Here is a 27,889-nt window from a genome sequence, read left to right on the forward strand (position 1 = left end):
TTTGTGTTGAAGTGTTTCAATACTGCCGGGCACATCACTGTATTTGTAATGTGTAGTGAGCGATGTCAGTCCACGTTAAAGAATCCCAGGGGGTCGAGATTTCCGGAGCCCTTCACTACGACGTCCCTCGTAGCCTGAGTCGCTTTGGGGCGTTAAACAATCATAAACCAAACCAAACCTAGTATAAAAGACCTAATAGATGAACTGCCAGAGACATACTTCACATCTTGGGATTTTAATGCTCACTCCATCTTTTGGAAAAGCGAACACTGACACTATGGGCCCTATAATGTAAGATTTCATCGTTTTAGGACAACTGGCACTTTGGAAAAGGAATTTTCTGGAATTCGGAATACACGGAATTAACGTCAGGTTTACTACATGTTTACTACTTTCTACTACTGGTAGAAAGGGCCAACGCCAACTGCCTGTCTAGGAGGTCCACCCAACTACGTCTTGAATCATCTTTCGCTTTAATGAAGAGTTTTCAATCAATCTATCGATTCCGTGTTCTCTTGTAGGGCACTATAAAAAGAGTACTCTCCCCTGTATCCTTGGAGCAGGCGTGAGTACTAGCCGAGGAGAAGAGCAGGAAATTAGGAAAGAGCCTGATCAATTGGGCCAGCAATACTTGGCTGGAATTGGAAAAAGTCGAGGCGCAGGTTTTGATATGCTGCGCACTCTGACCGCAAGAAATAAATTCTCGTGGTTGAAGCCCTGCTTATAGGTATTACGCGATGTGTACAGCTGCAACGGAAAAAAAGTGACACAAGTGAATCATGACCGGAGCGAAAAAATCGCGACACGCGGCGCTATTGTGGCCGAGTACACCGATAGCGAGAGTGCCAGGAACATTCCATTTCCTAAAGCGGGGGCAGCCGGCAGAAAGCAGCCCACCTAGATATTCGCCGATCAGAAATGCAACATCTTAAACGAATGCCTGTAGGTGTCTTATCTGCCAAACCATGTGCTAAGGTGGCTGAGCACATATTCTCGTTTTAATTTTTTTTTGCGCTGGTGTGGCGAGCAACGTTATCTTTATCACCGTTTTCCTTTAAAAATGTGCTGGCGATGCACTGTCAAAAGTAATGTGTGGCAGTGCCTGCTTTCGGATGGGCTGCTTTCTGTCGGCCACCCCCACTTTGGAAAGTGGAATGGGCCAGGCACTCTCGCTATCTGCGCATACGGCTACAATAGCGCCGCGTCTCGCAATTTTTCCGCTCCGGTCATGAGTCACTTGTGCTAATCTTTTTCCGTTGCAGCTGTACCTCTTTGCCGAAACAAATTCTCAGGCATGGAAATTCACGCCGCCATTTCTACTCGATGGCGCGCTATAGTCTCCCTGGGAAGAAGAAGAAGCTACTCGGGCTTTGCGACCAATCCCCCGCCGTGGGTATGTGTCATTAAGCCTGAGGACATCATCATCACACGTTCGTGGGTGCCGCGCTATCTATTGCATAGTGGCCTCCATGAACGGTCGCATTGTGCCGTGTTTTCCCTTCGAGGTCAACAGGACGCCGTATCCACGTCGGTCGCTGCAGTGCCACAGGTACTCTCTCCGGTTTATTCCACAAGCCATTTTTTAGGTGTGCACCACTGTGGGGGTCTGTGTAGACGGAAGTGCGGTTATGTCAGCTGTGGGCCGATGGAGCTGTTTTGTCGCCGATGCAGTGGCCGAGCGTTGTATGATTTACGGAGCCATGCGTAGGATGCGTAGGTTTAAGCGAGAGTGTGAGTTTTGCTGAATCCCGACTTCACTCTGTTTTTTATGAAATCTTTTTGGTTGTTCGGTACAGGTGCGTATTAATTTCTGCCGAGTTCCCTTCAGCGAGCTGTAGTGCGATATAGGATATAATCTGGGAGTCATGAGGTTGTAGTCTATATTTATCCAACTATGAACTGACAGTTAAGTGCACTGCAGCATTGTTTATTTCGTATACAAGGTCGACACTTGTAGCAACAGCTGAAGACGTCGTAAGGATCTGCCATAGCTTCCTTATGAGCTTTTGTGCACCTGACGTTAGGTCCTTCCTTTAGGTGGTACACGTACCAGACTTTTCGTAGTGTATTTCTGATTTATAACGATGCATGATGCACTGATAAGCGTGGCTCACGAGGTGAAATTCGCCTGCGTACAGTAAATAATCTATAACTAAATTTCGTCTCCCATGTACCATCAGTTTTGGATCAGTTTTGGCTTCCGCAGTCAAAATGCGGTTGTGACGTCGCAAGTAACTTTGAAATCGCGCGCGGCATACAAAAGCTGTTCTGTAATTCCTATTCACTCACTGTTACTGCGGTTTCTGGAACAGGCTAGCGCAAAAACTGCACCCAGTTATAACGACCAAGCAGCGATTATACTGCTATTTTTTACACCTCGTACTAACTTGAGACACTGCGAGCACCGTTCGGCTACTGCAGCCTTAACGTGATATGTGTGATGAAAAAATTAAAATATAAATCATTTATGGACCGTTCGCGCGTACCATGTATTTACTAGCGTCTTGGTATCCCAAAAGCAATGACATTACGAAAAATTACCTCTCCCTTCCTTTAATGCAAGCGCATTCGGTGCAATCTATACTGCGCTTTTAGAGTGCTGCTGATAAATACGTGGGCGTCTGTAGCTTCTTGCCATGCTGGCTTGCAGCAACTTTTACTGAGTGCAGCATCCTTTGCCGAGGTGCGGTGCCCAATTTTCTAATTGCTTCGTGTTAGGCTAGGGCTTGCGCCGCTTTTAATGTCCTTTTACACAGCACATTCAGTTTATAGCTTTTACACTGCAGTTTGTTCACCGTCCTGCGTCCTACACTTGCGACTCTTTTATCTTGCGTCGAGTCAGACGGATTCCACTACCCCTTCTGAGCGCTGATTTATCGAAATTCGTACCTTTCGCAATTCTCAAGGTATTAAGCAAATCGTCGAGTATGCCATTCTGCGCGGAAAAAACGCGGGAGTTTAATCCGCGTGGTGCGCACAATGATATGTAATGAAAGTACGTAAAGTCATGTCAGGAAGTGAACGGACCATCATGATTTCTGCGAAATATGCTTAATGCATTATGACGATTGTGCGATTTTATGGAGCTGGATAGGCAACAACGGCAAGGTAGATGGCTAATAAGATACAGAAGAGAGGTTTTATGCTTTGAATAACGATGGACCAAGTCGTGATATATTAAGTGGCACCTTATTGCTTACTCCTGGGATTCATATGAGGTTCAAGCTGTTTTGGTGTCATTCTTCTGAAGCAACATGTATTCACGTTGGCCAAACGCTTGATTTCATTCAGACAGCACTGTCCTTGGCCTTTGCCAGTGCAGCGGTGGGCCGATTTCACCCGACCATGGTTGGTCGTGGAGGTTTCCGGTTAAATGTCAATACCCACACGATCCCGCCATTGGGGATAGAGAGATTTTCGTGGAAGCTAACCTAAGAAACGGTACTTGGGTGGTCAAAATTAGTTCTAAGCGGTGACAACGGCTTCCCTCGTAGCCTATAGGATCTCTCTCACAAGCAGAGGTTTATTTTAAAATTAATTGCGATTTCAAGTGCATGACTTTTCTCAGCACTTTCAATTTTTATTTTCGCTTGGTTAGTCCTATAGGTGCTATCGATTCTAAGCCTTTGAACTTTGTCTTAGGTTTTTATCGCGCTCAAATGTGAAATCTTTGCCTTTTCCTATAATGTTGCACTGAAAAATGTGCAGTGATATACAGGCACGTCACAAGGGGCGAACAAGGTATTACCTTCAGACAGGCAATCATTATGCACACAGTTTTGCCTTTGCCATTTCTAGGGACGCTCCGAGTAGGCGACCCAAGCAGCACGAGAAAGAGACGAGGGGCCGGTGGAGACAGCGTGGCTATGGCCGCCGGCACAGTGGTCACGTACAACATTACCTACAACGAGGGCAGTCACAGCGACTCCTCCAGCTCCAGCGAGTACGTTGAAATCGCGTGCTCAGCTAGCCTTTTATAGAGTCCAAAGCTTATCTTCTGTGACGGGCACTTTTTTTTCACAAATGCGGTGCAGTCATCGGCAAGCTGACTTGATATGACTGGACGACTACCAAAAACTGTCGATTGCTTCATAAGAACGTGAGATCTCGGAACGGTGGTGCTTGAGACTTCGAATGAAATGACCATGCCCCGGTACTGCGTCCCCGCAGGGAGGCGTCTGCAGCATGCAGACGTTGGTGAGTGGCGACACCACGGGATTAACCCGAGCATCCGCAGGGACATCCCCGCAGGGGGATGATGGTGAACAATGCGTCACCACGGACCCGAGCATCCGCGCTTAGCCGTGCGTGGCATCGCCGTGTCCGGGGAAAAGGTGATCCTGGTGGTTGAGCCGATGCCGAGCGTTGGGACCCTTAAGGCCCCTCGGCGGAGGCAACACACCACTTTGGCCCCAGTCCCCGCAGGGAGGCGTCTGCAGCATGCAGACGTTGGTGAGTGGCGACACCACGGGGTTAACCCGAGCATCCGCAGGGACATCCCCGCAGGGGGATGATGGTGAACAATGCGTCACCACGGACCCGAGCAACCGCGCTTAGCCGTGCGTGGCATCGCCGTGTCCGGGGAAAAGGGGATCCTGGTGGTTGAGCCGATGCCGAGCGTTGGGACCCTTAAAGGGATACTGAGGCGGTTTTCGAATCAGCTAACCTTCTAGGGTTTTGAAGTAGTGTCATTGCTGATCACGTCTGTGAAATTATTTTTTCGATTTTGGCTAAAACAGTGGAGCAATCACCAATTAAAAATGTGATGTTTAAATTTCCCGCGCCCCGCGCGAGCGCCGGAGAGGGGAACAGCGGAGAAGGAAACCTCGTCCATGTCGGCCAGCGTGACGTCATGTTGAGGAGCCGGGGATGCTTCGGCGCACCCGAGCGCGCTTTCAGCGCGCGTTGTTTCTAGTGCTGCATGCGTTGTTCCTCGTACTGCGTGCGTTGTGACGTACAAAGTGTGTCAGCCGACCTTGAGAATCAGATTCAACAGGTACTACTCTGCGTTCGTGTCCACGAACAACTACGGCCGCGACTGTGTCGTCTTCCACTGTTTTCCGCAAGATCACAAGCTCGCAGCGCAACCGCTCGCTGCTGTGACGAAGAATTCAAGTCGACTAAAGCAATCTTACTCTGCTCGAAACACTTTCGTAAGAGCGGCTACAGGCAGAGCTTGTCCTAGTGTGATCTCTGGAGATTTCTGTCGAAAAGACGCGGCTGAACCATGACACAGTTCCATTGATTTCCTCGCGCATAAGTGGCGTGTCACCATTCCGAAGAAGCGCCTCTTTTAAAAGTAGAAACATGCTCACTTAGCCCCTGAAGAAACCTTATAGAGGCTTAAGCATGTGTCGCTCTCCTCAGCTTAGGTGCGGCCAGACCACCTGAGACGTGCTCAGCAAGGCTCGGTTAGTGATTTTATACTCGGTTCGACGTGTCCAAGCAAACAAGCAAGCAAGCAAGCAGAGCAAAGCACAATAAAGCAAAGCAAGCAAGCATCGAAGCTCTTCATATGCGGCATCTCGTTTAATCCTAGCTAAGCAATTAAAATGAAAGCGTTCGACGTTGATTTCGGATGCAAATTTATGACAGAAATGAATTCCAACCGAGTTTTTGCAAAAAAACACCGCAACCTTACTCGGTTTCTTCATCAAGTTGTGGCAGCGGGCGAGTTGCAGCTAGCTTGGCTTTTAAACACACATATAGTTGGCAACTACTTCACTGAACCTAAACTGCAAATCTAGGAAGGGCGAACGTTTCCGAGGCAGCGATTAATATTTTCTGGCATCTGCTGAACGCGCCAGGAGTGAAGCGTATTTGTGCGCGTATTTGGCTTGGTTTCCAGCGCACCATGATTGCGTCACTGTCTTGTGGTCGCATGCCTCGCAGTGCTTGGCCACTGCGCTTCGCTAATTTTGACACCAGCTTTGTGCTCCTTCATCGTTTCCTTGAAATACTTTCTTGCCGCAACCTGCAACGCCGGGTACTGAGAACGGGATTTTTGGACACAGTGCTTTGAGCCTTTTCTTTAGGATGATGCTCTTCCGGGCGAGCCAGGAGGCGTCCGGTGGTGCTAATTGACTTGAGTATTGTTCGCACCCCTTATTTTCCGAGAATACGAGCCGAGGTTGTGCTGGCACCTTTTACGCATGGTCTGCATCGCGTCTTTGACGTTGGCGTATGCTTGTGCTAGGCATAGAATTTTTTGCTTGTGTCTTTTTTGGTTTCAGGCGATACGTGGAATGAGCCAACTGTAGTATCCTTTTCTTCGGTGGTCAGTAAAAAAAAATAGTCGCCGTATTCGCTTTTACAACGACACGGAAAGCTGCGATCTGCCCTCAACGCAGCGCCGGATCCGCATCGGCAGCTTCTCCAGTCCTCAAAGTGACGTCACGACCTCTCTTGACCAATCACGGGCGGCGGCGCGCCGCGCGGCGTGCCCCGGGGCACAAGCCGCATATTTCGGCTAAAAAAGGCAATTCGCGCTTGTTTTTGCCTTATTTGGATGCGATATTCCAGTATACAGCATGAAAAACTATAGGATGCCGCTGCCAGCCCAATTTTCAGAAAAAGTGCTTCAGTCTCCCTTTAAGGCCTCTCGGCGGAGGCAACACACCACTTTGGCCCCAGCTTCCTGTAGACGGCACCTCCGGCCTGACCCGACCGTAGGAAATCGGCAGTCGCCTTTTCCTGTCCTCCCCTCTATCTTTCACTTTCCTATTTCCTTTCTTACAACTTTCCTGTATCCTCCTCTCTTCTTCGTTTTTTCCTCTTTTTCCTGGCGGCGAGGGTTAGCCGTGTGTGACCAACTGCCCTGAGTTGAGTCATATTAGGTTATAGTTAAGGTGCACAGCTGGCGTGGGCAGGACTTGCTTTCAAGTTCCTGTCGCGTCCCCTTGTTGGACTCCATGGTGGGTGGCTGGCACCATGACCGAATGTCACAAAATTCGGTGCATTTTAGGAACAAACAAAGAAAAACCGCCGCGCGCACGGCGTCTCGCCGGCGCGAGCCCAACGGGAGAGAGGGAAAGCCCCGCCGAGCGCGTGCCTCTCTCTCCACCGCCACGGCGTGCGCCGAAGGAATGAGTCATCCACGCCGAATTCTCTGGAACAGACGAGTTGCTTCTGCAGCTGACGGGGGGAAAGGGCGTAGCCTTGCGTGCACTAACACACGTCCCCCTCGCCCGTCGGCGACGGCGCCACTCAAGAACACGCTCGAAACTTCGAGATGTGACCCCTGACCTCTGACCAATGGGGACGCGCGGCCAGTGAGAAGAGGGAAGGGAGAAAGCACTGCAAATGCTGCGTGTATGTGCGCGCCTACTCTGGCGCGTTGAACAAACAGACGTGGAAGCGAGCCTATAAAAGAGGACGTTGACCGCTATCAGTCAGTCCGGACCGCCGTTTAAGCTTCATCGAAGCGCGCCCGTTCGACTCCCGGGAAAACACCACTCGGCCAGCATCGGACCAACGAGGCAACGTTCGCCAGTCTGCGGGACGGCATCGTCATGGAACTCTGGTCGTCGGACTGCCGCAGTGCCCGGTGAACAAATTGTGTTTTGCTTGTTTACCTCTCTCTCGTGTGTTAGTGCACTTTAGGTGCTATATTGCCATTGTATTGTATTCTCTCTCGAGTTTAACTTTGCACGAGTTGCATTGTTTTGATAATCACTTTGTATTTGTTTGTACTAGTGATTGTGAAATCCTCTGTATCGTCTCTTAGCTGTATAAACTTTGCTTTGTTTGTGAACCTTTGGCTCCGACCCATTCTCTGGCTTGCGACCGGCGAAAGCTGGGCACCGAACGCCCAAAAACCTCTTGTCACTTGGTAGCTGGTCTCCGCTGAGTTTGCCACGCTGAGTCGAGGGTAGCTCCTTCGAGTCCGAGACCGCTACCCCCACACGCTCTAAGGGTGTCTGGGAGCTTCCCACGTAAACGTGCGCGAAGTCTGGGTGACACCGAAAAACATCAATTTTTTATGGCTCCCCCCCTTTCCAAACCTGACCACTCTCTTAAAAGAGTGCGGAACGAGGCAGCAGACTTTTTTCGAAAAAGAAACCTACATTCACAAAGTTTCATGTGATACATAGCAACAGTGACGAAAAGCAAGCTCGAATAATATCCCCATTTCTTGTAACCAAATGTTTAACAGATACCTTAGGGCCTGGCTATAAGGTATCAAAAATGGCCAGCGGCGACCTACTTCTTGAACTACGCGAGAGCATCCAGTGCTCAAAACTCTCAAACATCGATTCCATAGGGGACATCTTTGTCTCCGTAACTCCCCACCGATCCCTCAACACAGTCAAAGGCGTAATCTCAGAGACTGACTTTATCCACCTAACAGAAACTGAAATGCTTCAGGGACTATCCGAACAAAATGTAATAGATGTCCACAGAATCAAAATCCGCAAAGATAACAAGGAAATAGACACCAAACACATGGTGCTCACATTTAACACCAGCAGCTTGCCCGAAACAATCGATGTCGGATATTTGAAGGTCAACGTCAGGCACTACATACCCAATCCCCGCCGCTGTTTTAACTGTCAGAGGTTTGGCCATGGCTCACAGAGCTGCCGCGGCCGCAAAACCTGCGCGAAATGCGCTTCAAAGGATCACCAGTCAGAGGAATGCGACGCAGCGCTACGTTGCGCGAACTGTGAAGGAGCCCACGCTGCATACTCCAGGGCGTGTCCGTCCTGGAAAAAAGGAGAAAAAAAATCATTACAATAAAGACCAAAGAAAACATTTCATTCAAAGAAGCGAGGAGGCGTTTTGCGCTTACCAATTCATTCTCCTTCACAGCAAAAACCCAACTTCGCTGATGTGGTGCGCGGGGGCGTAGCACCACACAGCGCTCCGGCACCTGCCGCGGCCACTCCCACCGCGCCTGTGGCAGTGCCATCAACGCCCCAGGCAGAGACAGCCAAGGCTGCTCTGCCAACTACAAGCCAGGGAGTGCCGGCCCATGGGCCAGCATCCCGCAGGACTTCCCCCAGTCGAGGGAGGCCTGACACCAACACATCCGCGGCTTTGCGGTCCTCCAGCACCTCTGGTGAGGTGATGGATACAACTACCAGTCCGCCCGCTTTGCAGCGGCGGAATCGCTCTCATGAGCGAAGAAAAGACAGGACCCCGATAACGGGCCCAGAAGACAAGTAAATCCCTTCAGTTCTCCTCCAAAAACATAAACATGACTTTCCTACTTCAATGGAATTGTAGAGGATTGCTTAGGAATTACAATGACATAACACATTTTCTTGGGTCAATGCTTCCTGTAGCTTTGTGTCTTCAGGAAACCAACCTCGGTCCACAACATACAAATATCCTGAGACATTATAAAACATTCCGACGCGATCGCGAGCGTGCCAACAGACTCTCAGGGAGGCGTCGCAATTGTCACTCAGAGCGGTGTCCCTGCAAAAAAAATCAATCTTAACACAAAACTGGAAGCGGTTGCGGTTAGCGTCGTTAGCTACAAAACCATAACGATATGTTCTGTATATCTTCCCCCGCACATGACATTAACAATACAAGATTTAGAAGGCCTGATAAATGAACTACCGGAGCCATTCCTGGTAGTTGGTGATTTTAACGCTCACTCACCGTTCTGGGGAAGCGAACGCTGTGACTCGAGGGGCCAAATAATAGAAGATTTTATCCTCTCAAATAATATCTGTCTTTTAAATACAGCAAAAGCGACATATTGTTGCCCAAGCTCGGGAGGGATGAGCTCCCTCGATCTAGCTTTCTCATCGCCATCTATTTTTAACGATTTTAAATGGGATGTCATTGACAACCCATATGGCAGTGATCACCTTCCACTACGAATTAGTTTAACATCTGCACCACAAATCATCCCAACAAAACCGCGACGTTGGAAGCTTCATCTCGCTGACTGGTCACTTTTTAGAGCTAACGCAACTTTATAAAATATAGTTTTAGATATTTTAAGCATTGACCAGATAAACGAATTGTTCACAAATTGTATCGTAACTGCCGCACAGTTAGCTATTCCGCAGTCTTCAGGAGTGGTGTCACAAAACCGCAAATTGTGGTGGACAAAAGACTGCAAGGAAGCAAAAAAAAACAACAAAATAGAGCTTGGGGTAAGTTTCGAAGGTATCCGACACATCAGAACCTCTTAAATTTTAAAAAGGCGAGAGCTAAAGCTCGGTACGTTCGCCGCAGTGCGGAGAAAGCCTCATGGCAGAGATATGTTTCATCCATCAACAGTTCAACTACATCAAAAAAGATGTGGGAACAGGTGCGTAAATTAGACGGCAAATTCTCTCCCTTTACAGTACCATTTCTAACAGCCCCTGGAACACAAACAAGTATAGATGAACAGGCTGACATACTAAGACAACATTTCTCTGACGTTTCAAGCTCTTCACACTACACACAGCCATTCATAAAACACAAAAACACAACTGAAGAGCAGAAACTTCCAACGACTGGCAGTACAAACGAAACATATAATACAATATTTACAATTCAGGAGATCCAAAACGTACTGTCCTCCGGTAAACAGACAGCACCTAACCCGGATGATGTACATTATCAAATGCTTGCCAACCTGTCCGAAGCTGCTGTAGCAGCACTTCTGCAATTTTTCAACAAGATTTGGGTGTCCGGAAAGATGCCGGAGGCTTGGAAAAAAGCAGTTATCGTACCGTTCTTAAAACCTGGAAAACCGCCCACCTCCCCTAATAGTTATAGGCCGATAGCTCTTACAAGTTGTATAGCAAAATCATTTGAAAGTGTGCTCAACGTTAGGCTCATGTTCATTGTTGAATCACGCGGACTCCTTGACATCCACCAGTGCGGATTTAAAAAAGGATGTTCGACAACTGACCATCTCGTCCGCTTAGAAAACACAGTCCGAGAGGCATTCATACATCAACAACACTGTCTGGCAGTCTTCTTTGACATGGAGAAGGCATATGATACCACATGGAGATATGGCATTCTACGCGACTTGGCAGATCTTGGCATCCGGGGTAGGATGTTGAACAGCCTGAAGGATTTCCTGTCAGACCGGTCTTTTCAGGTGCGCCTGGGTGCAACCCTTTCGAAGAGCTTTGTCCAGGAGAATGGTGTACCGCAGGGCTGTATCCTAAGTACCACTCTTTTTGTCGTGAAAATGAATACCATAGCGAAAATAATTCCCAACTCCATTATGTATTCCATATATGTCGACGACCTCCAGATTGCTTGCACGTCCTCCAGCCTGTCAACGTGTGAGAGGCAGGTACAACTCACATTAAACAAGTTAGCAATTTGGGCAGACAAAAATGGTTTCAAGTTCTCTTCAGAGAAAACAGTGGCTGTTGCTTTCTCGCTTTAAAGAGTCTTGCAGATCGATCCGAACCTACACCTAAATGGAAGCACACTACCGGTAAAACAAGAACATAAATTTTTAGGAATAACATTTGATAAAAAACTCACATTTCTGCCGCACATAAACAACTTGAAAGTAAAAGCCTCTCATGCAATGAATATCCTTAAAGTACTCTCAAGGAAACGCTGGGGATCGGACAGAGCATGCCTACTTCATATCTACCGTTCTGTAGTCCGCTCATGTCTAGATTATGGGAGTATAGTGTATGGCTCGGCAAGGCCTTCATATCTAAAAAGATTAGATCCAGTTCATAATCTAGGTGTCTGCCTTTCTTGTGGAGCATACAGAACGTCTCCGGTAATGAGCCTTCATGTTGAAGCAAATGAGCCATCACTAGAAGATAGAAGAAAAGCACTTACATGTTCATACATTCTTACAATTAGGTCGCGAACAAAACACGTGTGTTATTCAATCGTCACAACATGCCCGTCCCGAATAATATTTACAAATAAGCCCCAAGCAACCAGGCCTTTGCTAATGAGGTTTGAGGAGATCTGCCGAGAACTTGACTTATCAGAAACATTACCAAATGTCGCAGAACGTTGCGACGCATTTGCCCCTTGGTACAGTTTTCCGTCGGTCTGTGATATAAGTCTTACACAGTTCAACAAGAAACAAACTCCAACAGAACACATCATGCAAGAATTCCTTACACTAAAGGAAAAATATGATATCTGCACCGCGTTCTACACAGACGGATCGAAAACTACAGGTTATGTTGGAAGTACAGTAGTGGAAGGGAACTGGGAAAAAATAGTAAGGCTTCCTCAGTGTGCATCAGTTTTTACAGCCGAGTGTTATGCTGTGTTTCTTGCTACGGAGAAAATAATAAGCAAGAACATCGAAAACAGTATTATCTACACAGACTCCCTCAGTGTACTGAAAGCACTACAGTCCAGAAATGCGGTCATGCCATCACTAGGTACTGTCAAACACAACATAACAAGGATCGTAACACAAGGGCATAACATAAAATTATGTTGGGTTCCAAGCCATGTTGGAATTGATGGTAACGAGAGAGCAGACGCATGCGCTGCTCAAGCCCACAACAAGGAAATACAGAAAATAAGCATGCCACATAATGATTGCATGAAGCTATTTCAGAGCAGACTGATGAAGAAATGGCAGAGCACATGGAATAGTCAGATAAATAACAAGCTACACTTAATAAAACCAATATTAGGGGAATGGAAATCGTGCACACATCAGGAACGCTTTTTTGAAGTTATTTTATGTCGTTTACGTATTGGACACACGCACCTTACCCACAACTTTCTACTAACAAAAGAAGACAAACCTACCTGTGAAAAATGCGGAGATGAACTCACAATAACTCATTTTAATCTCATGCATAGAACTTGAAACACTCAGAAAGAAGTTTTTTACCCCGTTTTACAACCAGCACATCCCTTTTCATCCGTCATTGATTTTAGGTGAAGAAACTCTTATTGACAAGTCAAGCGTTTTTAACTTTTTAAAAGAAGCCAACGTACTCTCGAAACTCTGAACAATGGTCAGTTTTTTACAACTTGCGAATTTTTTTTTGAGCCACACCTCAGCCACCCTCTCGTCGTGAGAAGACGGCTGAGGTCACTATTCTATCGATTGGGGACCTCGAGATCCTTGCACAGCCAAGGATGGCTGCTGAGGTTGCCAACCGTTTTTAAAGCTTTTACCATAAGTCTCTTTTAAAATTCTGTCTTATATTTTTACTACGTCGCACGAATTAACTTTTCAGGCCCTTTACACCGCCGTTCATTTAGACTTTAGTATAACAGTTATTTAAAAGAATTTTCCATACCCTGAGCTTGGCGCATGATAGCCTTAGTTGCTTATGCGCCACTAAACCCAACTCAACTCAACTCAACCCGGTACTGCGTTTTATGACAGCAGAGTTGTGAAATTCACCGACAGAAGAAGAAGGGCCTCCGAGGAGGCTCAGTGGAGGAGGCGGAATTCTAGTGGCCCGTGTACTGTGCGATGTTAGTGCACGTTAAAGAACCCCAGGTGGTCCAAATTTCCGGAGCCCTTCACTACGTGGCCCCTCATAGCCTGAGTCGCTTTGGGACGTTAAACCCCCCATAAACTGTAAACCAGACAGAAGGAGAACGATTAAACCCTATGTGCAAAAAATTCCCTACGATTGTAGAAAGCGCGCATTCAACGGGTGGTAGAAACGATGCAAGGCCCAACAAAGGCCCCGCTGCTTGGCTTGCCTGACGCTGGATTTGTTGTTCCCGGCACGCTTATCTACAGTGTTGCGTCGGCGTTATCTAGATACCGGTTCATGTTCTCGTAGCTGCGCGGCGCCACCAGTAATTTTTGTTGGCCGCTTCGTTATTTCAGGTAAGCTTGTCCATGACTACCAAAGCACGCGCGTAGCTGCAAGACGGGCTGACTTTTTGCTTGCTGCGACTCCAAGAGGGCTTGCACATAGGGGTTAAACCCACTGAAAGCCCTTGGATCCGACCAGTTCCGCACCAGGGATCATCTGTCAGAAACCGGATGAATGATCTGCCCGGAGCTTGGACGTCAGGCAACTGTCACGCCGCTGGCGCCATCTAGATGAACTGCTTAGGGCAGCTCGAAACACGCATATGGTGGGAAGACAAGCTTGAAGGAGCCGCTGGTAGTCGCCTTCGCATCTAGTAGACGGCGCTTTCGTCTGCTCACTTACAGAGAATGGTCTGGGACTATGTCTGAATTTTATTGCGTTTCATAACAGGAATGATTGAAAAACTCCGAGCACAACCTGGCCTTGTCCTCGCTAATGTACATTTAAAGACTGATTACTTCATAGCGCGGCACATGGCGCACAGCACATAGAGGTAGACTATGTCTTTAATTATGAAGCAGCTAGCCCTAAAGCAAAAGCTACTAATATGAGTACTGAGCTGACAAGAAAAAGGAAAATTGGAGGAGACATTTAAGTTCCGGCTTCAGAGGTATAACGCGATGGTGTAATGGGTTAGTTCCCATATATGCCGAAGCTCATTCTCGGCTTTGCGTTTATAGATCCCTGAGAGTTCTCACAATCCTCCTGGTGTAGTGGTGCAGCGGCTAAGTGATGCGAAACTGCTTTGCGACGGCAGTGGCTGCCACTGGCGAGCCTTGTGCGATCAGGGTCTCTCTTTCTCGAGCGACGAGTCATTAATTTAACTGCCACCTTACATAGTGGGCAGTTTGCTCGCCATCCGGTGGGCAGGTTGTGAAGACGCCGCCATGGCATGTGACTTAGGTAGCCCATCAGCCTCCTATGGTGCTTGTCCGGGGGTTTTTCATGGATTTTTCTATGACGTGCAAGCTCGACGCCGACGCCGGATTTTGTGTTACACGAGCTCCTTAATGCTATCACGTTACAAACAGACAGCTTTAAAGCTTTGGAAATGAAGAATTTAATTTTCAAATCTGTTCTTTGATAACTCCTTGGAAGATCTGAAGTATGTTCCTTGAACGTTTTCCCTTGCTGGTCCATTGATGCTGGTTCACGGTTATTGCGTTTCGGGCAAGAAGACAGCGTAGATGCGTTAATACATGCTGTTCCTAAATACCCGTCGCGCGGGGAATGAGCCCGTGATGTGCATTTTTTTTCTGGTTAGTCCAGGGTTTACGAGTCCGACATCGTGCCGCGCAATTACTGGGTGGGCAACAGAAAATGCTAAGACGTCACTAACTCTGCTCTCTATGGTATTTTCATCATTCAGCGCAGCTATGCATTGAAATTCTCGGACTGGGGGACGGGGCTTTTTCGGGCTCGAAAAAGAAGGGTCGACACACGTATTAAATTTATCAGGCTAAGGACTAATGAGCTAGCTGAGGTAGTGTTTTATGAAAGCTACGCATCAGCTTGAAATTTGTTCACCGAGTTTTTATTTTTTCCTTACAGGCTCCGCAGAAGGCAATCGGAGGATACAGTGGAAGAAAACGCGTGAGTACGGGACCATATGCCTGTCAGTCGAAGCGTAATATGAGCTACGATATACTTAGCGCTGCGTACAGTGACTTAGCTCTCCATTCCAGTATACGCCATGTTTACCATGCGCTTTATTCTGCCGTTATCGGAGTGTGGATTAGGGCTGACTCGAGGGTCACAGCGAACTCCAAATAGCTGCTGACTTGTCATCCAGACGCAGCCGACACGGTAGGCCTAGAATGCTCTTCCTCAAAATTCTGAGTGACTGCGGCTCCCTTCATCAATGCCTAGATTGTAGAGAGCCCGGGCTCAAGATTTTCTTCCCTATTTTCTTTCTTTTCTAGACAATCTTAACCATAACCAGTAGTACCCCAGAATTAACCCTCCGTTCAAAAGAAATTCTATTCTCTTTCTGCCGACTGAATTCAAGTCTAAGGAACTTATCCGTATGTCACTGTGCCTGTTTTTAAGCCACTAATCCTTTAGGCGCTTTGTTACTGGTGTTAGCAGCATGTACAAACGCATTACCTTCATGTAGATACGTGTTAATGCGGATGCATTTCTAGGCTATGTAGGCGGGGTCGTGTCACCAAAATGTGTCTCAAAATGTATCCGCAACAGTTGTGACCTTCTCAGAGAATGTAGCATCAAACGAGTGGTTGTAATCGAAAGAGAATGATGTGAGGATGCTGCGCAAATCAAAATTATCTCGATAGGATGATTGGGTAATTAATGAGAATCAGAAATGTTGAAAAAACGACTATATAGTGAGTGGACAGGAAAACAGCCGTGGATGGCAAGATACTGGAAAAATAGGCAAAAAGTGAAAATAAAGTTTGAAATGAATTGAAATGTATTTCATGTGCGGTAATTAATCGAACAAAAAGTTTCATTCACATAGATTAATTCATTATCAGCAAAAACCACTGGACGCCTGAATAGGCTAGACGGGGATATAGTAAGTGGACGGGAAAGCAACCACGGCTCCAAATTTGAAAAACAAAATGGTTGGTTCACATAAAAAGGTATAATCGGAGTAAATAAATCGACCTTTAATTAAAAAATAAGATAATTATGCTAATTCACTAGGTATAATAATTAACAAACAAAAAATAATAGAGAGGCAAAAAGAGGCGACGAGTGCCGACGGGACGTCAATGCTTTCGTATTCTCTCAATGCGGGTCGCCGCAGTGATGTCCAATATTTTTGGATGCTTCTGCACAGCCGAGTAATGAGCTATATTTTCAGCAACTGAGGCTTGTATGTCTGCAGACGCGGATTTGCTATGTGAGCTCCATGAACATCTGCGGTGGCGGACCGCTTTTGCAGCATTCGTTTGCGTGGAGAAGTGGGGGTGGTATTTTTTGTTGCATACAATTTTAGGCTCTCCCTTTAGGCATTTTCATTGTTCATTGGGGTCGAGCACACATCGGGGCCTCTGCTATTCTCACGGGTTTATCGCGGGTGTCGGTTCAACGCACACATGTCCTACTTGTGCATCCAACGCTGACGCGCCCTATGTAGTTTCTGACATTTGCGGTACTACGAAGGCTTTGGCGAACATGGGCACAGCGGAATGCTTCCCTTACGTTGAACGCTAACTCATTCCTTGAAACAGAAGACTGACACGTCTAGACCTTTTAAAGCGCCGAATGTCAATGATTCAGACACTGCATTTACGTTGTCCCAGCCATGTGTCCGCATCCAGATTGCAAAGCACAGCTGCCGTTCTGTTTCACTGGGTGAAAAATGACCGCACCTGTATCCTTCATAGCCAGTACACATGTGTCATGGTTACCAAATTTTTCTGGTCCAGCACATGAAGGAAAAATCTATTCCTTCTGGCATTAACTCCGACACTTGATTTTCCCAGGGAGTGGCATTTCGCGACAAGCAATTTTGGGTGAGTCCAGGTTGTCCGTGGCCACGACAGGCATGCATGAAATCGTGTACGAAAGAGTTTTTTCACTGAAGCCAGGTATACTGGGACATTTGGGGACCTCGGGCCCTCACGGACTCGAAATCATGACCAGCTTCCTTTTGAAAAGTTCATAACATCGATTTATGCACGGTCTTATTTCATGTCTTCTTAGTCGGTGAAGGTGGATGATTCCGAGCGCTCAGAAATGAAGCATTCAGTTTTTTAACGCTTTGTTGAGACCACAGGACAGCGGACGCTCAGAAATGAAACATTCGGTTTGTTCTTATTCGGTTTATTACCACAAGGAAGCGTGCTAGGACCTTTGCTTTTTCTAATCTATATTAATGATTTACCTGCCTGTGTAACATCTAGAGTTCGCCTTTTCGCTGATGACTGCGTAATTTACCGTAACATTACTACAGATAGTGACCGCCAATCCCTACAATCTGACCTGAACGCAGTAAGCTCTTGGTGCTCATCATGGTTAATGACATTAAACGTTTCTAAAACTAAGCTAATATCTTTCACTCGTCGTACAGCTCGCATTCCAACCACTTATATTCTAAATGACAATACTGTGGAACTAACATCAACACACAAGTACCTTGGGGTGCACCTTCAACTGCTCACTTGGTTTTTTTAAATGTAACCTCAGATACGCCCCTATACACGTTAAAAAATTTGCTTATATAACTCTAATACGCCCTAAAATCGAATATGCTGTGGCCATTTGGGACTTTGTTCAAGCCTACATTGTTACTAACATTGAATCCTTGCAGAACCGTGCAGTTCGTTTAATATTTTCAGACTAATCACCCTTCACTAGCGTTTCAGCATTAAAAAAAAACGTGCCGAACTGGAAGACTTGTCATATCGCCATAAACTTGCTCGCTTAACCCTTTTCCATAAGCTTTATCACCACCCATTCCTTCGCAGTGATTTGTTTTAGCCACCTGATGCTATCTTTCCACGCCGTGATCATTCTTTCAAAGTTAAACGCGTAAGCTGTCATTCATCGTGTAATGCCAATTCATTCACTCCCCGTACTATCACTGAATGGAATAGTTTGCCATCAGTCATCGCCACAGAAACTGACATTAAAAAATTCCAAGAGCTTCTTCGCTGTGACGGAAATGTGTAAAAGTTTGCTGTTTTTGTTAGTGTTCATTTTTCCTTTGTGTGATGCCTTATGTTTTAATTAACGTTTTTTGCTACACTTATTTCTTAAAATGTATCGCGATTACTTATATGATTGTCCCCCCTCCTGTGTAATACCCTCTTATGGAGGGCCTTTAGAGGTAACTTGAATAAATAAAATAAATAAATTCTTACTGGTTTGAGACCAGACGACAGCTACTAATTGTGGGCAGGAGAGGTAGAAAGCCATCCGTAATCGTTTAGGATCGTGAACCTCTCACATAAGCATTAGTAGGAAAAGCTACACGAGGAAAAAGGTGGAATGCGCTAAGAGTTACGGCTCGCACTTTCTTCTTTATCCTTTATTAAGGCGGAAACTTGGGCTAGTTGGAAAGCGTTTAAAATCTAGCGTCTGACCTGTGTATTTGTGTCCGTGCCCCGTGTGTTCACTAAGCGCTAGCAAATATGATTCTTTATCCCGGCCAGACAAATCATAGTATTCTACCAGGTTTCTACGTATTTTATGTCGGCCTGAAAGCTGGCTTGATTGACTCACCGAGCGAGAATTTCAGAAAGAGGCAGATCGAGCAAGGGATGTGCATGTCTTTGAACAAGGCATACGACTAGAGCATGTTTACAAAGAGCGCGCAGAGGACGCAGCGTTCGAACGCTGCTGAACCCCTGCATCGTACTCGGATCAATTGCTACGAAGTAATACTCGGCCGTTTGGGAGGCGACCAAGACAAGGCCCGCTTACTTTGCTTTCGCTGACTCTTTGCAGGGCGGCAGGCGGCGACACGGGCGAGCGGTGGGTGCTGATCGTGATGAGCACGCTGCTGCTACTTATCGGTTGCTCGCTCTTCGCGATGCTCTTCTGGCTGCTCTCCGAAGACCGTGAGTTTACCCCTCTCTGTCTCCTTCGCGCGAACTAAGCGCGCACCTGTCACACTGGGGTGTCATGCATGGACCAGAGGATATACTACATCCGAGACAATATTGTACGTAAGCGAACTACAGGGCAATAGGAGCTGTATGCAAGGGCAACTGTATTCCAGCTTAAAGCGCTGTTACGCATACATGCCGTAGCTTCTGGAATTTGGAAAAAATAACATATTTTTCAAGATAACGTTTATTTCTTTTTTCAATTCACAATCTTCTTTTTATTGATGGCAAGGTCTTTCTCAACACGGACTACTGAGCCATTCTGCAACGTAGACAGTTTCGCTTCCTGTTAAGTGCGGTAAAGTATCATTTCTCATCTTAAGCATGTGGAAAAATCACGTGCTTTTCCTGCAGAAATACAATCCAGTCGATGGGGTAGAATCGAAAAATGGCGTCCAGAAAAGACTGGCAGAATTTCTGAGCGCACGCAAAGCAGAAAACTCAACGCACACAATATTGTTTGCTCAGGAACAGTGTAGACTCGTTGACGGTGTGATTGCCGAAGTAAGCCTTCGCACAATAAACTTAGCGGTGTCCTAGATGTAGGATATTAGGGATATATGGAAATTTTTGCAGTTAACTCTTAACTACCGTGAAAATCAGCACTTTCCGTTGCACAACGGCGTGCAGAAGAGCCACGCGTTCTAGCACAGATCTTCCCAGCCTTACCTCTCAGCCTAGAAATAGCATGTGGCGTAATGGTGCCACAGGCGGCGCAGATAGTGGGTTCCAAGAACAAAGCTTGTAAAGGACAAAGCGTACTCACACCGTCATTTTTTCAGTTGTTCTTTCAGCTCAACAACGCGCTGGTGTAAAGCTCGGGAGTGTTCTCCCGCATTTCTTACGGCTCCGCGCTAAACCACTGAAAGCTCTGAAAATCTATTTTGCTTCATTCTTTCGCTAAGTATAAACGAAATAGTAATGGAAACAAGAAATTAAGGCACGATGATCGACTACCCTTCGGAAACGTTAACTACGTTCTTTTTCACTGCGTGATAGGCGGACTACGTAGTTGACAGAATTGCAAATCTTTTCCCCGGTTTGTTTGCCCCATTTACTGTCTTCTCCCACTGAATGCGGTCGACGTAAAGACGCTAACCAGTCATAGCTGCCGAGTAGTTCAGTTCACTTGCTCAGGCGCAGTTGCCCGAATTGAGCAGTAGCGTCGCTATCTGGCTTTAAATCTTCTGGCTTCTCCAAATTCTTTTGCATGTAAAATATGACATTTGCAGCCCAAATATCTTCGCGAAACTCGATCTTTTAACGCATGTACGCTCAATATACTGTTCTAGTGGCCCTTTTTTCAGGCCTCTCAGGTATTAGGCACTAAAAATCTTGTTTTTGTTCCCAACAGTCGTGGTAACGCCGACAGAAGCAATAGGTAAGTACTTTCCCATGTCTACTCGTCCTTTCTTGATATCATTTGTGAATGTATAGATTATTGTGCTCGTTGACTATTCATTTGTGAATTTCATTTGATCGCGCGTAGAACGTAACATCGGTTCGTGTGCTACTCAGGTTCGAGAATATCTGCAGGCGCTGTGGCTGAGCACCTGCAGCGTTCTCGATACGAAGCCTGCTGATGACTTCACCAGGTGTCCAGAGTTTCGCTCCGCTATGTGCTGTTCTTTTTTTTCAGCGCCCCGCATTTCCGTCTTTCGTGCAGGGTTAACTGTGCTTGTGTGTACAGTATGCTGACCCTCTCTGTCAATTCTCGTTCCAGATAGCCCGACTAAGTTGATCTCAGAAGCACCCACTGCACGAGACCTTGTTTACCGGCTGTTGGGAACTTCTGTTTGAAGGAAGCGGTGTGAGCTATAATAAATGATACGTGGCTGAACAGCAGTGTCGGTACTTTGCCCTCTCGGAAATGTGTGTGTCTGCCTTCATTGCCCTCTGGTCAAGAGCTACTTATTCTCCGTGGTGACAAGATCCATTGAGTTGGCCGTTGAGTGCTCGGGCTGAAATAATCTTTTCACTTTGAAGAAACAACGGCTATTAGGCTGCTGAAGACAAGTTCTTATCGCTGAACCCTGCTAAGATTTATTCTACTGACCCAGCCGAGGAAGACTATGGACAGGGGAGCGCCGTTAATGATTACCCGACAAGCTGATAAAGCCAGCCAATGAGCGTCGTTTGCTCCATCGAAAGGCGGCGCCGAAGACGGAGTCCCTGTCATTTAACGAAAAAGGCGGGAAGACAACTGGAGAGGCTATTTAAAGCTCCTGACATGTTCATCGAGCAGTGGTTCCGTGAGCTTCTCAGCTTTTACTCTGTTTGTGTCCGTTTTCAACTAATGTTGTAAACATGTGAATATAGTTTTCCCTTGCTTGTCTTGCTCCCTGTCTCTGGCCCACGTTCCTTCCTCTACCCGCACAGCGGCGGTGTTCCTGGACCCGGTGCCCGGTGAAACACGCTACCAGCACGGCAAAATATATCACGGTGCAGTACGAATATAAATGTCCTCAATTTTCTAGAGATTAATTTAAATCTTCCGCTGTGTCCTTTGCAGCGCCCTGGTCAATTTAAATAAAAATAGAGCATATATTAACAGTAGAATCTTCCCTTCAGAGGCGCACGGTGTCGTGTTCGTTGTGAGAGAAATCTCCGAAAACATGAGTGAAGAATCAGTATTAAATGCGAGAAAGGCCCTCGAAGAACCCATCCTGAGCACCACGTTCGCGTTTCGCGCGGATTGTTTCTTGATTGATGATACTTGGACGTCCCCGGTTGAGAAAAGTTATAGGAACTTGCTGCAAACAATGATATAACATCACTAAGTTCCGGGGAGAGTTAAGCTCGTCTGTAAGGGCATGACGTGATAGCGTTGATGGGTCTCTGCAGCGTGCTGGTCCGCCGCCGCGATGGCTCAGTGGTTATGGTGCTCGGCTGCTGAACCGAAAGACGCGGGTTCGATCCCGGCCGCGGCGGCTGGAATTTCGATGGAGGAGAAATTCTAGTGGCCCGTGCACTGTCCGATGTCAGTGCACGCTTTAACGTGCACTGGGTTCTTTAAAACCCCAGGTGGTCGGAATTTCCGGAGCCCTCCATTACGGCGTCTCTCATAGCCTTAGTCGCTTTGGGACGTTAAACATCATAAACCAAACCAATCCATACCTTTCCATATCGCTTCGCTGACACGGGCACTGTTCTTTAATTTATTTTATCTTTATTTTATTTTTATTTACCACAAGGCACACAAGGCTTCCATTTCACTAAGCCTCATGTAAGCGACAGCACATATGGAGACTGAAGTTTTACTTAAAGTGCATAAAGCGAACGGCTCGGCGCTGAATTCTTTCTAATGTGTCAATCTTGTTTTTCCTGAAAGGGTCCCAGATTATGTAAGCATATTCTTTTTTCGGACGTGTTGGAGAAGTATATGCGAGGTATTTAGCTTTATATGTCGTATCTTTAAGCTTATGACGTATTTAACAGGGTTTGCGGAATATTGATATAATATTGTTAACGTATGTTTTCAAGTTCGATTCATTTCTTATGGTGCAGCTGCAAATATTTTAACTTGCTTAACTCAGTCACGTGATTGTCCTCGATACCTTATGTGAAGTCAGGAGGTTGATTTTTTTTGAGAGGCGAAGAAAAAGTAATTTTTAAAAGTTTCGTTTTTTATCCCGCTTATTCGTCTAGTAAATTAGACAGTTCAGGCCTTAGTTCAATGCAAACTGACATTTTTTTGCCAATATCGTTTGAACGTACAGAGGGCAAAACGGATGTCTAGAACACGTTTTGGGCGTGTTTCGGGCTGAAGACGCGATAACTAGCGATAAGATTTGGTTAAAAATGGTCTGGACGTAAACATGTGCACATAAACTCATAGAATTTCATCGTCACTTTTTGCCTTCTTGGCCGCAGCGGCTTTGGGAGCTGCGGAACACACAGTCTGGTTGTTCTAGGCATGTGTTTTGCCCTCTGTACATAATCATCTGCAAATACACGCATTTTTAGGTGAATAACTCGTGCGATGTCATTAAGTATCAAAAATGGAAGTGTCCCCAAGGCGCTTCCCTGCTCTTCTTCTGATATGACATACAGGTTATGTGATCTGTGAGGCTGACACACTCAGTGCAAACTGTGATGTAAACCGAAACTCAGGCGATTAGAGGCGCACGGCCGAAAGTTTTGCTAAAATCTAAACACACCAGATTCACCTGACCTGCTTTTTCAAGAGCAAAAGTGAGGAAACCAACAGTTTACAGCTGAGTGACGGTGAAAAAAGCTTTTCCAAATCCGTGCTTAAATGATAGCATGTTATGGTCATCCGAGAAACGAAAGATGCAGGTGGCAGCTGTATGCTCTATCATTTTGCAGGGGGATAAAACAAACTAACCTGGCAATTATGAGCGGAAAGAGGATTGCTTTTTTTTTATATCGGTGAAACTCGTGGAGACTTCCAGCTTTAGGGCAATGTGGAGGATCGCAATGATACCCGAAAAAATAACTGCAAGGAATTAAGCTAGTGTCTCTGCATAACCTCCAAGGAAAGCAACCACTCCTATATGTGAAATAACAAAGACAGTTGAGAAAACTGAAACTCCGAAGAGCCAAAGGAGAAAATACACAGGGAAATTGGAAATTAAAGCGGTGCATAATTGCTTCGCATTGTTTATGAACACGCAGTGATGAAAAATTGGACTATTGTTTTGTGTTTCCCCGTTGTGTTCGAAAATGTTTCACGGTAGCATTCATTAAACTTAGAAGGGTAGCGTTCGAGTGCTTAGCTCGAAGAATTCCCTGTGATAGAGCAGACGAACGGAAAAGGTCTCAGTTCACGCTATGATATAACGAAGGAGACCGGGGATGTTCCTTTTTTAAAAATTTGTGACGTTGTTGAATGGCATATTAATGGCGTAGTTATTTCATCGCTCAAAGATAAGTCATTAGAAATCAGAAGAAACAACAGCAACATGTCGCCGGTGGGATCCGAACACGCGCCCTGCGAATTTCGCTCCGGTGCGCTACTAACTGAGCTACCGCGGTGTCTGTCCAATCTTATGTTTTCGTGAGTTTTTACGTTGCGTGTAAACTAGCCTTGAGAGTGTTCGCCAGCACTACCCTGGTCCATAGCGGAGGGCGTGGTACGGCCATAATGGCCGGCGCCTGGCGCGGGCTGAAGCCCTGGCCCGCCACTATGGCTCGAAACCCGACCCGGTATTCTACGCAAACCCGGTATTCTACGTGAATGCCTCCGGCCCTCACTATGTGGGATGGTACACGGCCGCTGTCGTCCACCAATCCAAAATAGGGAATGGCCTTACTTTCCGAGCCCGTGACGTAACACACGAGGAGGAGGTCGCCATTGCGTTGGCTGCATCTAGTGCCACTTCAAAAACAATTATTTCCAACTCGCGAGGTGCCTGTCGGAAAGTCAAGCAGGGCTGGGTACCGTATCTAGCCTACCGCATTCTCCAAAACAGCGTCTACACCAGGGACCCCGTTCACGGGCGTATCGTTTGGGCTGCTGCTCACATGGGCCTTGAGGGAAATGAGTCAGCTGACGCCACCGCCCGTGCGCTCTCTCACCGGACAAACCCCTCCGACCCCGATGGTCGGGAACTCGAATTCACTCCAGCTTACTCGTTCAAAGACATTGCTTTACTTTATCAATCTGGCCACAGTCTTTCCCCGCCCATGTAAAGGTCTCTCAAAGGCGGAGGAGCGGCTTCTGCTTCGCCTGTATACTAATACTTTGCTGTGCTCGGCAGCTCTCAAACACTTCGACCCTTCTTTTTCGGACAGCTGTCCGCACCGTGCGGAGAAGTCTTCGGACATCTACCACATTGTGTGGGCTTGCCCCTCCAACCCTGCTATCCCCCCTCACCCCAATCCGGGAGTACTGGGAGGCGACCCTGCTTGGCTGCTCTGACCTGCAGGCCCAACGTGCCTTGGTCGCGCGAGCTCGGGCGGCGGCCGACGCCACTGGGGTCCCGAACTAGGGACCTCCACCTACTACTTGTAAGGGCTGGCGCCCTCTAGGTAAGCTCATGCATAACCTTCTGAAGTGTATCTGTACATAAATATTTTCCGCCACCACCTGTACTACCACTAGTGCTATGTAGGAACGTCATCGAACGGTGAGGGCGGAAGCTGAGCGAGAACACTTTTATGCTATCTGCGGCATCAAGGCTGTCAGAACCCAGTCCCTCGTTAAGCTATTGAGCCGGCAAGAGACCAAGAGGGGCTCGTTATGATATACTTGATGGAACATTGACTTGAACACAGTGCCATTGAAACAGCAGAAGCCACGCAAAACGGTGTACGCTACACCTACGCCATGGGCTAAATGGAATTTAGCTTTCTTGTTGGACATAGTCTTAATAATGGAGCTTGGTGCATGATAGCCTCAGTCGCTTATGCGCCATAAAACTCAACTCAACTCAACTCATAGTCTTAATAATGAAATGAAGCTCCCTTGTTGGACATAGTGTTATTTTTGTAAGCAGGCAAACGGCGAAGGGACAAGTCTTGCAGCATCCCGCTTTTCTATAACAGAATAAAAATGCGTGATTTTACGCATAGAGATGTTCACATATTTTCTGCGAAGCGCACGACATTGTGAGATAATGAGCTAATTATTGTTTCTACAGGTCTCTAGTGTACTCGTATTAATACCAGCAGCGTGATCCAGAGAGAAAGCCGCGAGATATGCACGAAGAAAGATTAAAACAGTACTTTACTGACCCACAGAGAACAAAAAATCGAAGTGCAGATACTTTGCCCAGAAGCGGATTTCAACTGGGAAACCTGCACTCCTTTTCCGCCATTTTTTCATCAGGAACGTACACCAACTCGCCCAAATTTCAGCACTGCCAAATTTGTTTATTCACAGCGGCAAACATAACCGCGTTTTTCAGATTCAAAGAATTGATATTGCTAATACTAACTCCCATCTACAAATCACTAATTGCAATAGGCTTCTATCCATAACGGTTTGTTTATTCATTTATTTACATATACCCACAGGCAGTGTGTAAAGGAAACAAAATAATAAGTTTGCGTAGAGTTGGTTAAAAGTCAAGGGCATAATGGTAAGCTAACGATCGTTAAAAGGTTAACGGTTCAGTCATGTTACAATTTAATACTACTGGTCTGTTTTCGGAAGTCCGCGAACGCTGCTATTACTGTGCCGCAAAAAGTGTCGCTTCACCAGAAAAAAACTATATTAAAAATTAGTGGCGAGTTAATGACTTTACTAATTAGCTCTGTTTTGTGACGTCCGCGAACACTGGTATTACTGTGCCGCAAAAAGCGTGTCTGCGGGAAAGAAACATATTAAAAATTAGTGGCGAGCTTCCCTGAAACAGCTGGTATAAACAGATTTATGTCGCAACAGCGAAAATACTTATCTCCCAACACAGGCAGTATACTTCAGCCCGGCTGCTATTCAAGCATCCAAGTTAGGATGCCGGTGTTCACCTGGATTTTTTTTATCTTTAAGCAGTTTTGTGTTCTTGTTATTTGCTCGTATTCGTGGTCGCCTGTTCTGAGTCCTGCGACGCTACAAGTAGTGACAGCGTCGCTGCTTCGCATGGATTATTGTGCGGCGAATGCGCGGCACCACACCGTGCGAACCCCCCCCCCCCCCCCGAAAATTTGGTAGTGAAAGTCCGCCCTGTGGAGGTTGGTCTTCGGCTGGAACAGCGAGTCACACCGCATACCATCTACCTGTCCCAAATATGAAATGCAGTCGCTCGTTTTGTTTATTTGTATTACAGACAAGATAGACTCGAGCTTAAGATGGTCATCTCATCGTGGTCAAGGTTTTGCTCGACCGCCGATCTGGAGCATCTGGAGCCCACAACACATCTGCACTATGCAATGTGTGTACCTTTCAAGCATAAGAGGCCTCTTACAGTCATATGACATAACAGCAAGGTGGTTAAGAAGTGGCGAAGGAATGGGGGGCAGCCGGTAGGCGCTGGTGGCTTGTGGTAGCCCTGGTTGGCCGAAAGGTTACTCCCATTCTCAGTACCACAACCACCCTCTCCACAGGGGCACGCATGGCGTGCCGGTGAGTGGCGCCACCGTGGGTTTCCCGAGCTAGTGCGCGTCTCATTCATGTTCGAAACAGGATCCCGCAGGAGCACCTTTGTTGGCCCTTGGGTGTCGGTGTGTTGCACCACCGCGTACTCCGAGCACCACCAGTGCTTCCTACCTGGGCTCAGGGGGGCACCCCACAGGAACATCCGCTGCCGCTCAGCTGCGGTTGTCGGTGAGTGGCGCCACCGTGGGCTCGTCCAGCCAGGGCGTTTCGAGGACTGCGATGGCATGGCAGCCGTCGAAACAAGTCCCCCTTTCCCGTGGTACCGCCTTGCCGCCAGGGTGATGCCGCGGACCTTGCCGGGCCCTTCTGAGATCAGGTTGGGAATGCAACCCACAGGAGCAGCATAGCGTGGCACGCCACGGTGCTGTCCGGTGATTAGCGCCACCGTGGGTACCGAGCTAGGTCCGTTTCGATTCCGGATGGAACCGCACTTCGCAGGAGCACTTCGGTTAGCCACCGTTGGTGTCGGTGTCTAGGCGCCACCGCGAACTCCAGCCTATAAA

The 27,889-nt window shown here is 47.0% G+C and overlaps 1 protein-coding gene across 7 annotated transcripts in view; it reads left to right on the forward strand.

Moving 5' to 3' along the window:
* Nucleotides 1-21,182, forward strand: part of LOC149362659 (uncharacterized) — a 176,227-nt gene extending 155,045 nt beyond the window's left edge. For 2 of the 7 annotated variants that reach the window (XM_089573153.1, XM_089573157.1), the window contains 4 exons: nucleotides 15,297-15,338; nucleotides 19,164-19,276; nucleotides 20,679-20,705; nucleotides 21,048-21,182. In XM_089573153.1, the coding sequence (XP_089429279.1) occupies nucleotides 15,297-15,338; nucleotides 19,164-19,276; nucleotides 20,679-20,705; nucleotides 21,048-21,124 (259 nt within the window). In that variant the 3' untranslated portion in view covers nucleotides 21,125-21,182. Of the gene's footprint in view, nucleotides 1-1,174; nucleotides 1,550-3,603; nucleotides 3,944-15,296; nucleotides 15,339-19,163; nucleotides 19,277-20,678; nucleotides 20,706-20,842 lie in introns of those variants that run through there. The other 5 variants (XM_089573155.1, XM_089573151.1, XM_089573156.1 and 2 more) reach the window with 5 other exon arrangements.
* The last annotated feature ends 6,707 nt before the right edge of the window (nucleotides 21,183-27,889 follow it).

This window comes from Amblyomma mixtum, chromosome 2 (assembly GCF_055824585.1).
Source record: "Amblyomma mixtum isolate Tamu chromosome 2, ASM5582458v1, whole genome shotgun sequence".
In the NCBI taxonomy this organism is placed as follows: Eukaryota; Metazoa; Arthropoda; class Arachnida; order Ixodida; family Ixodidae; genus Amblyomma; species Amblyomma mixtum.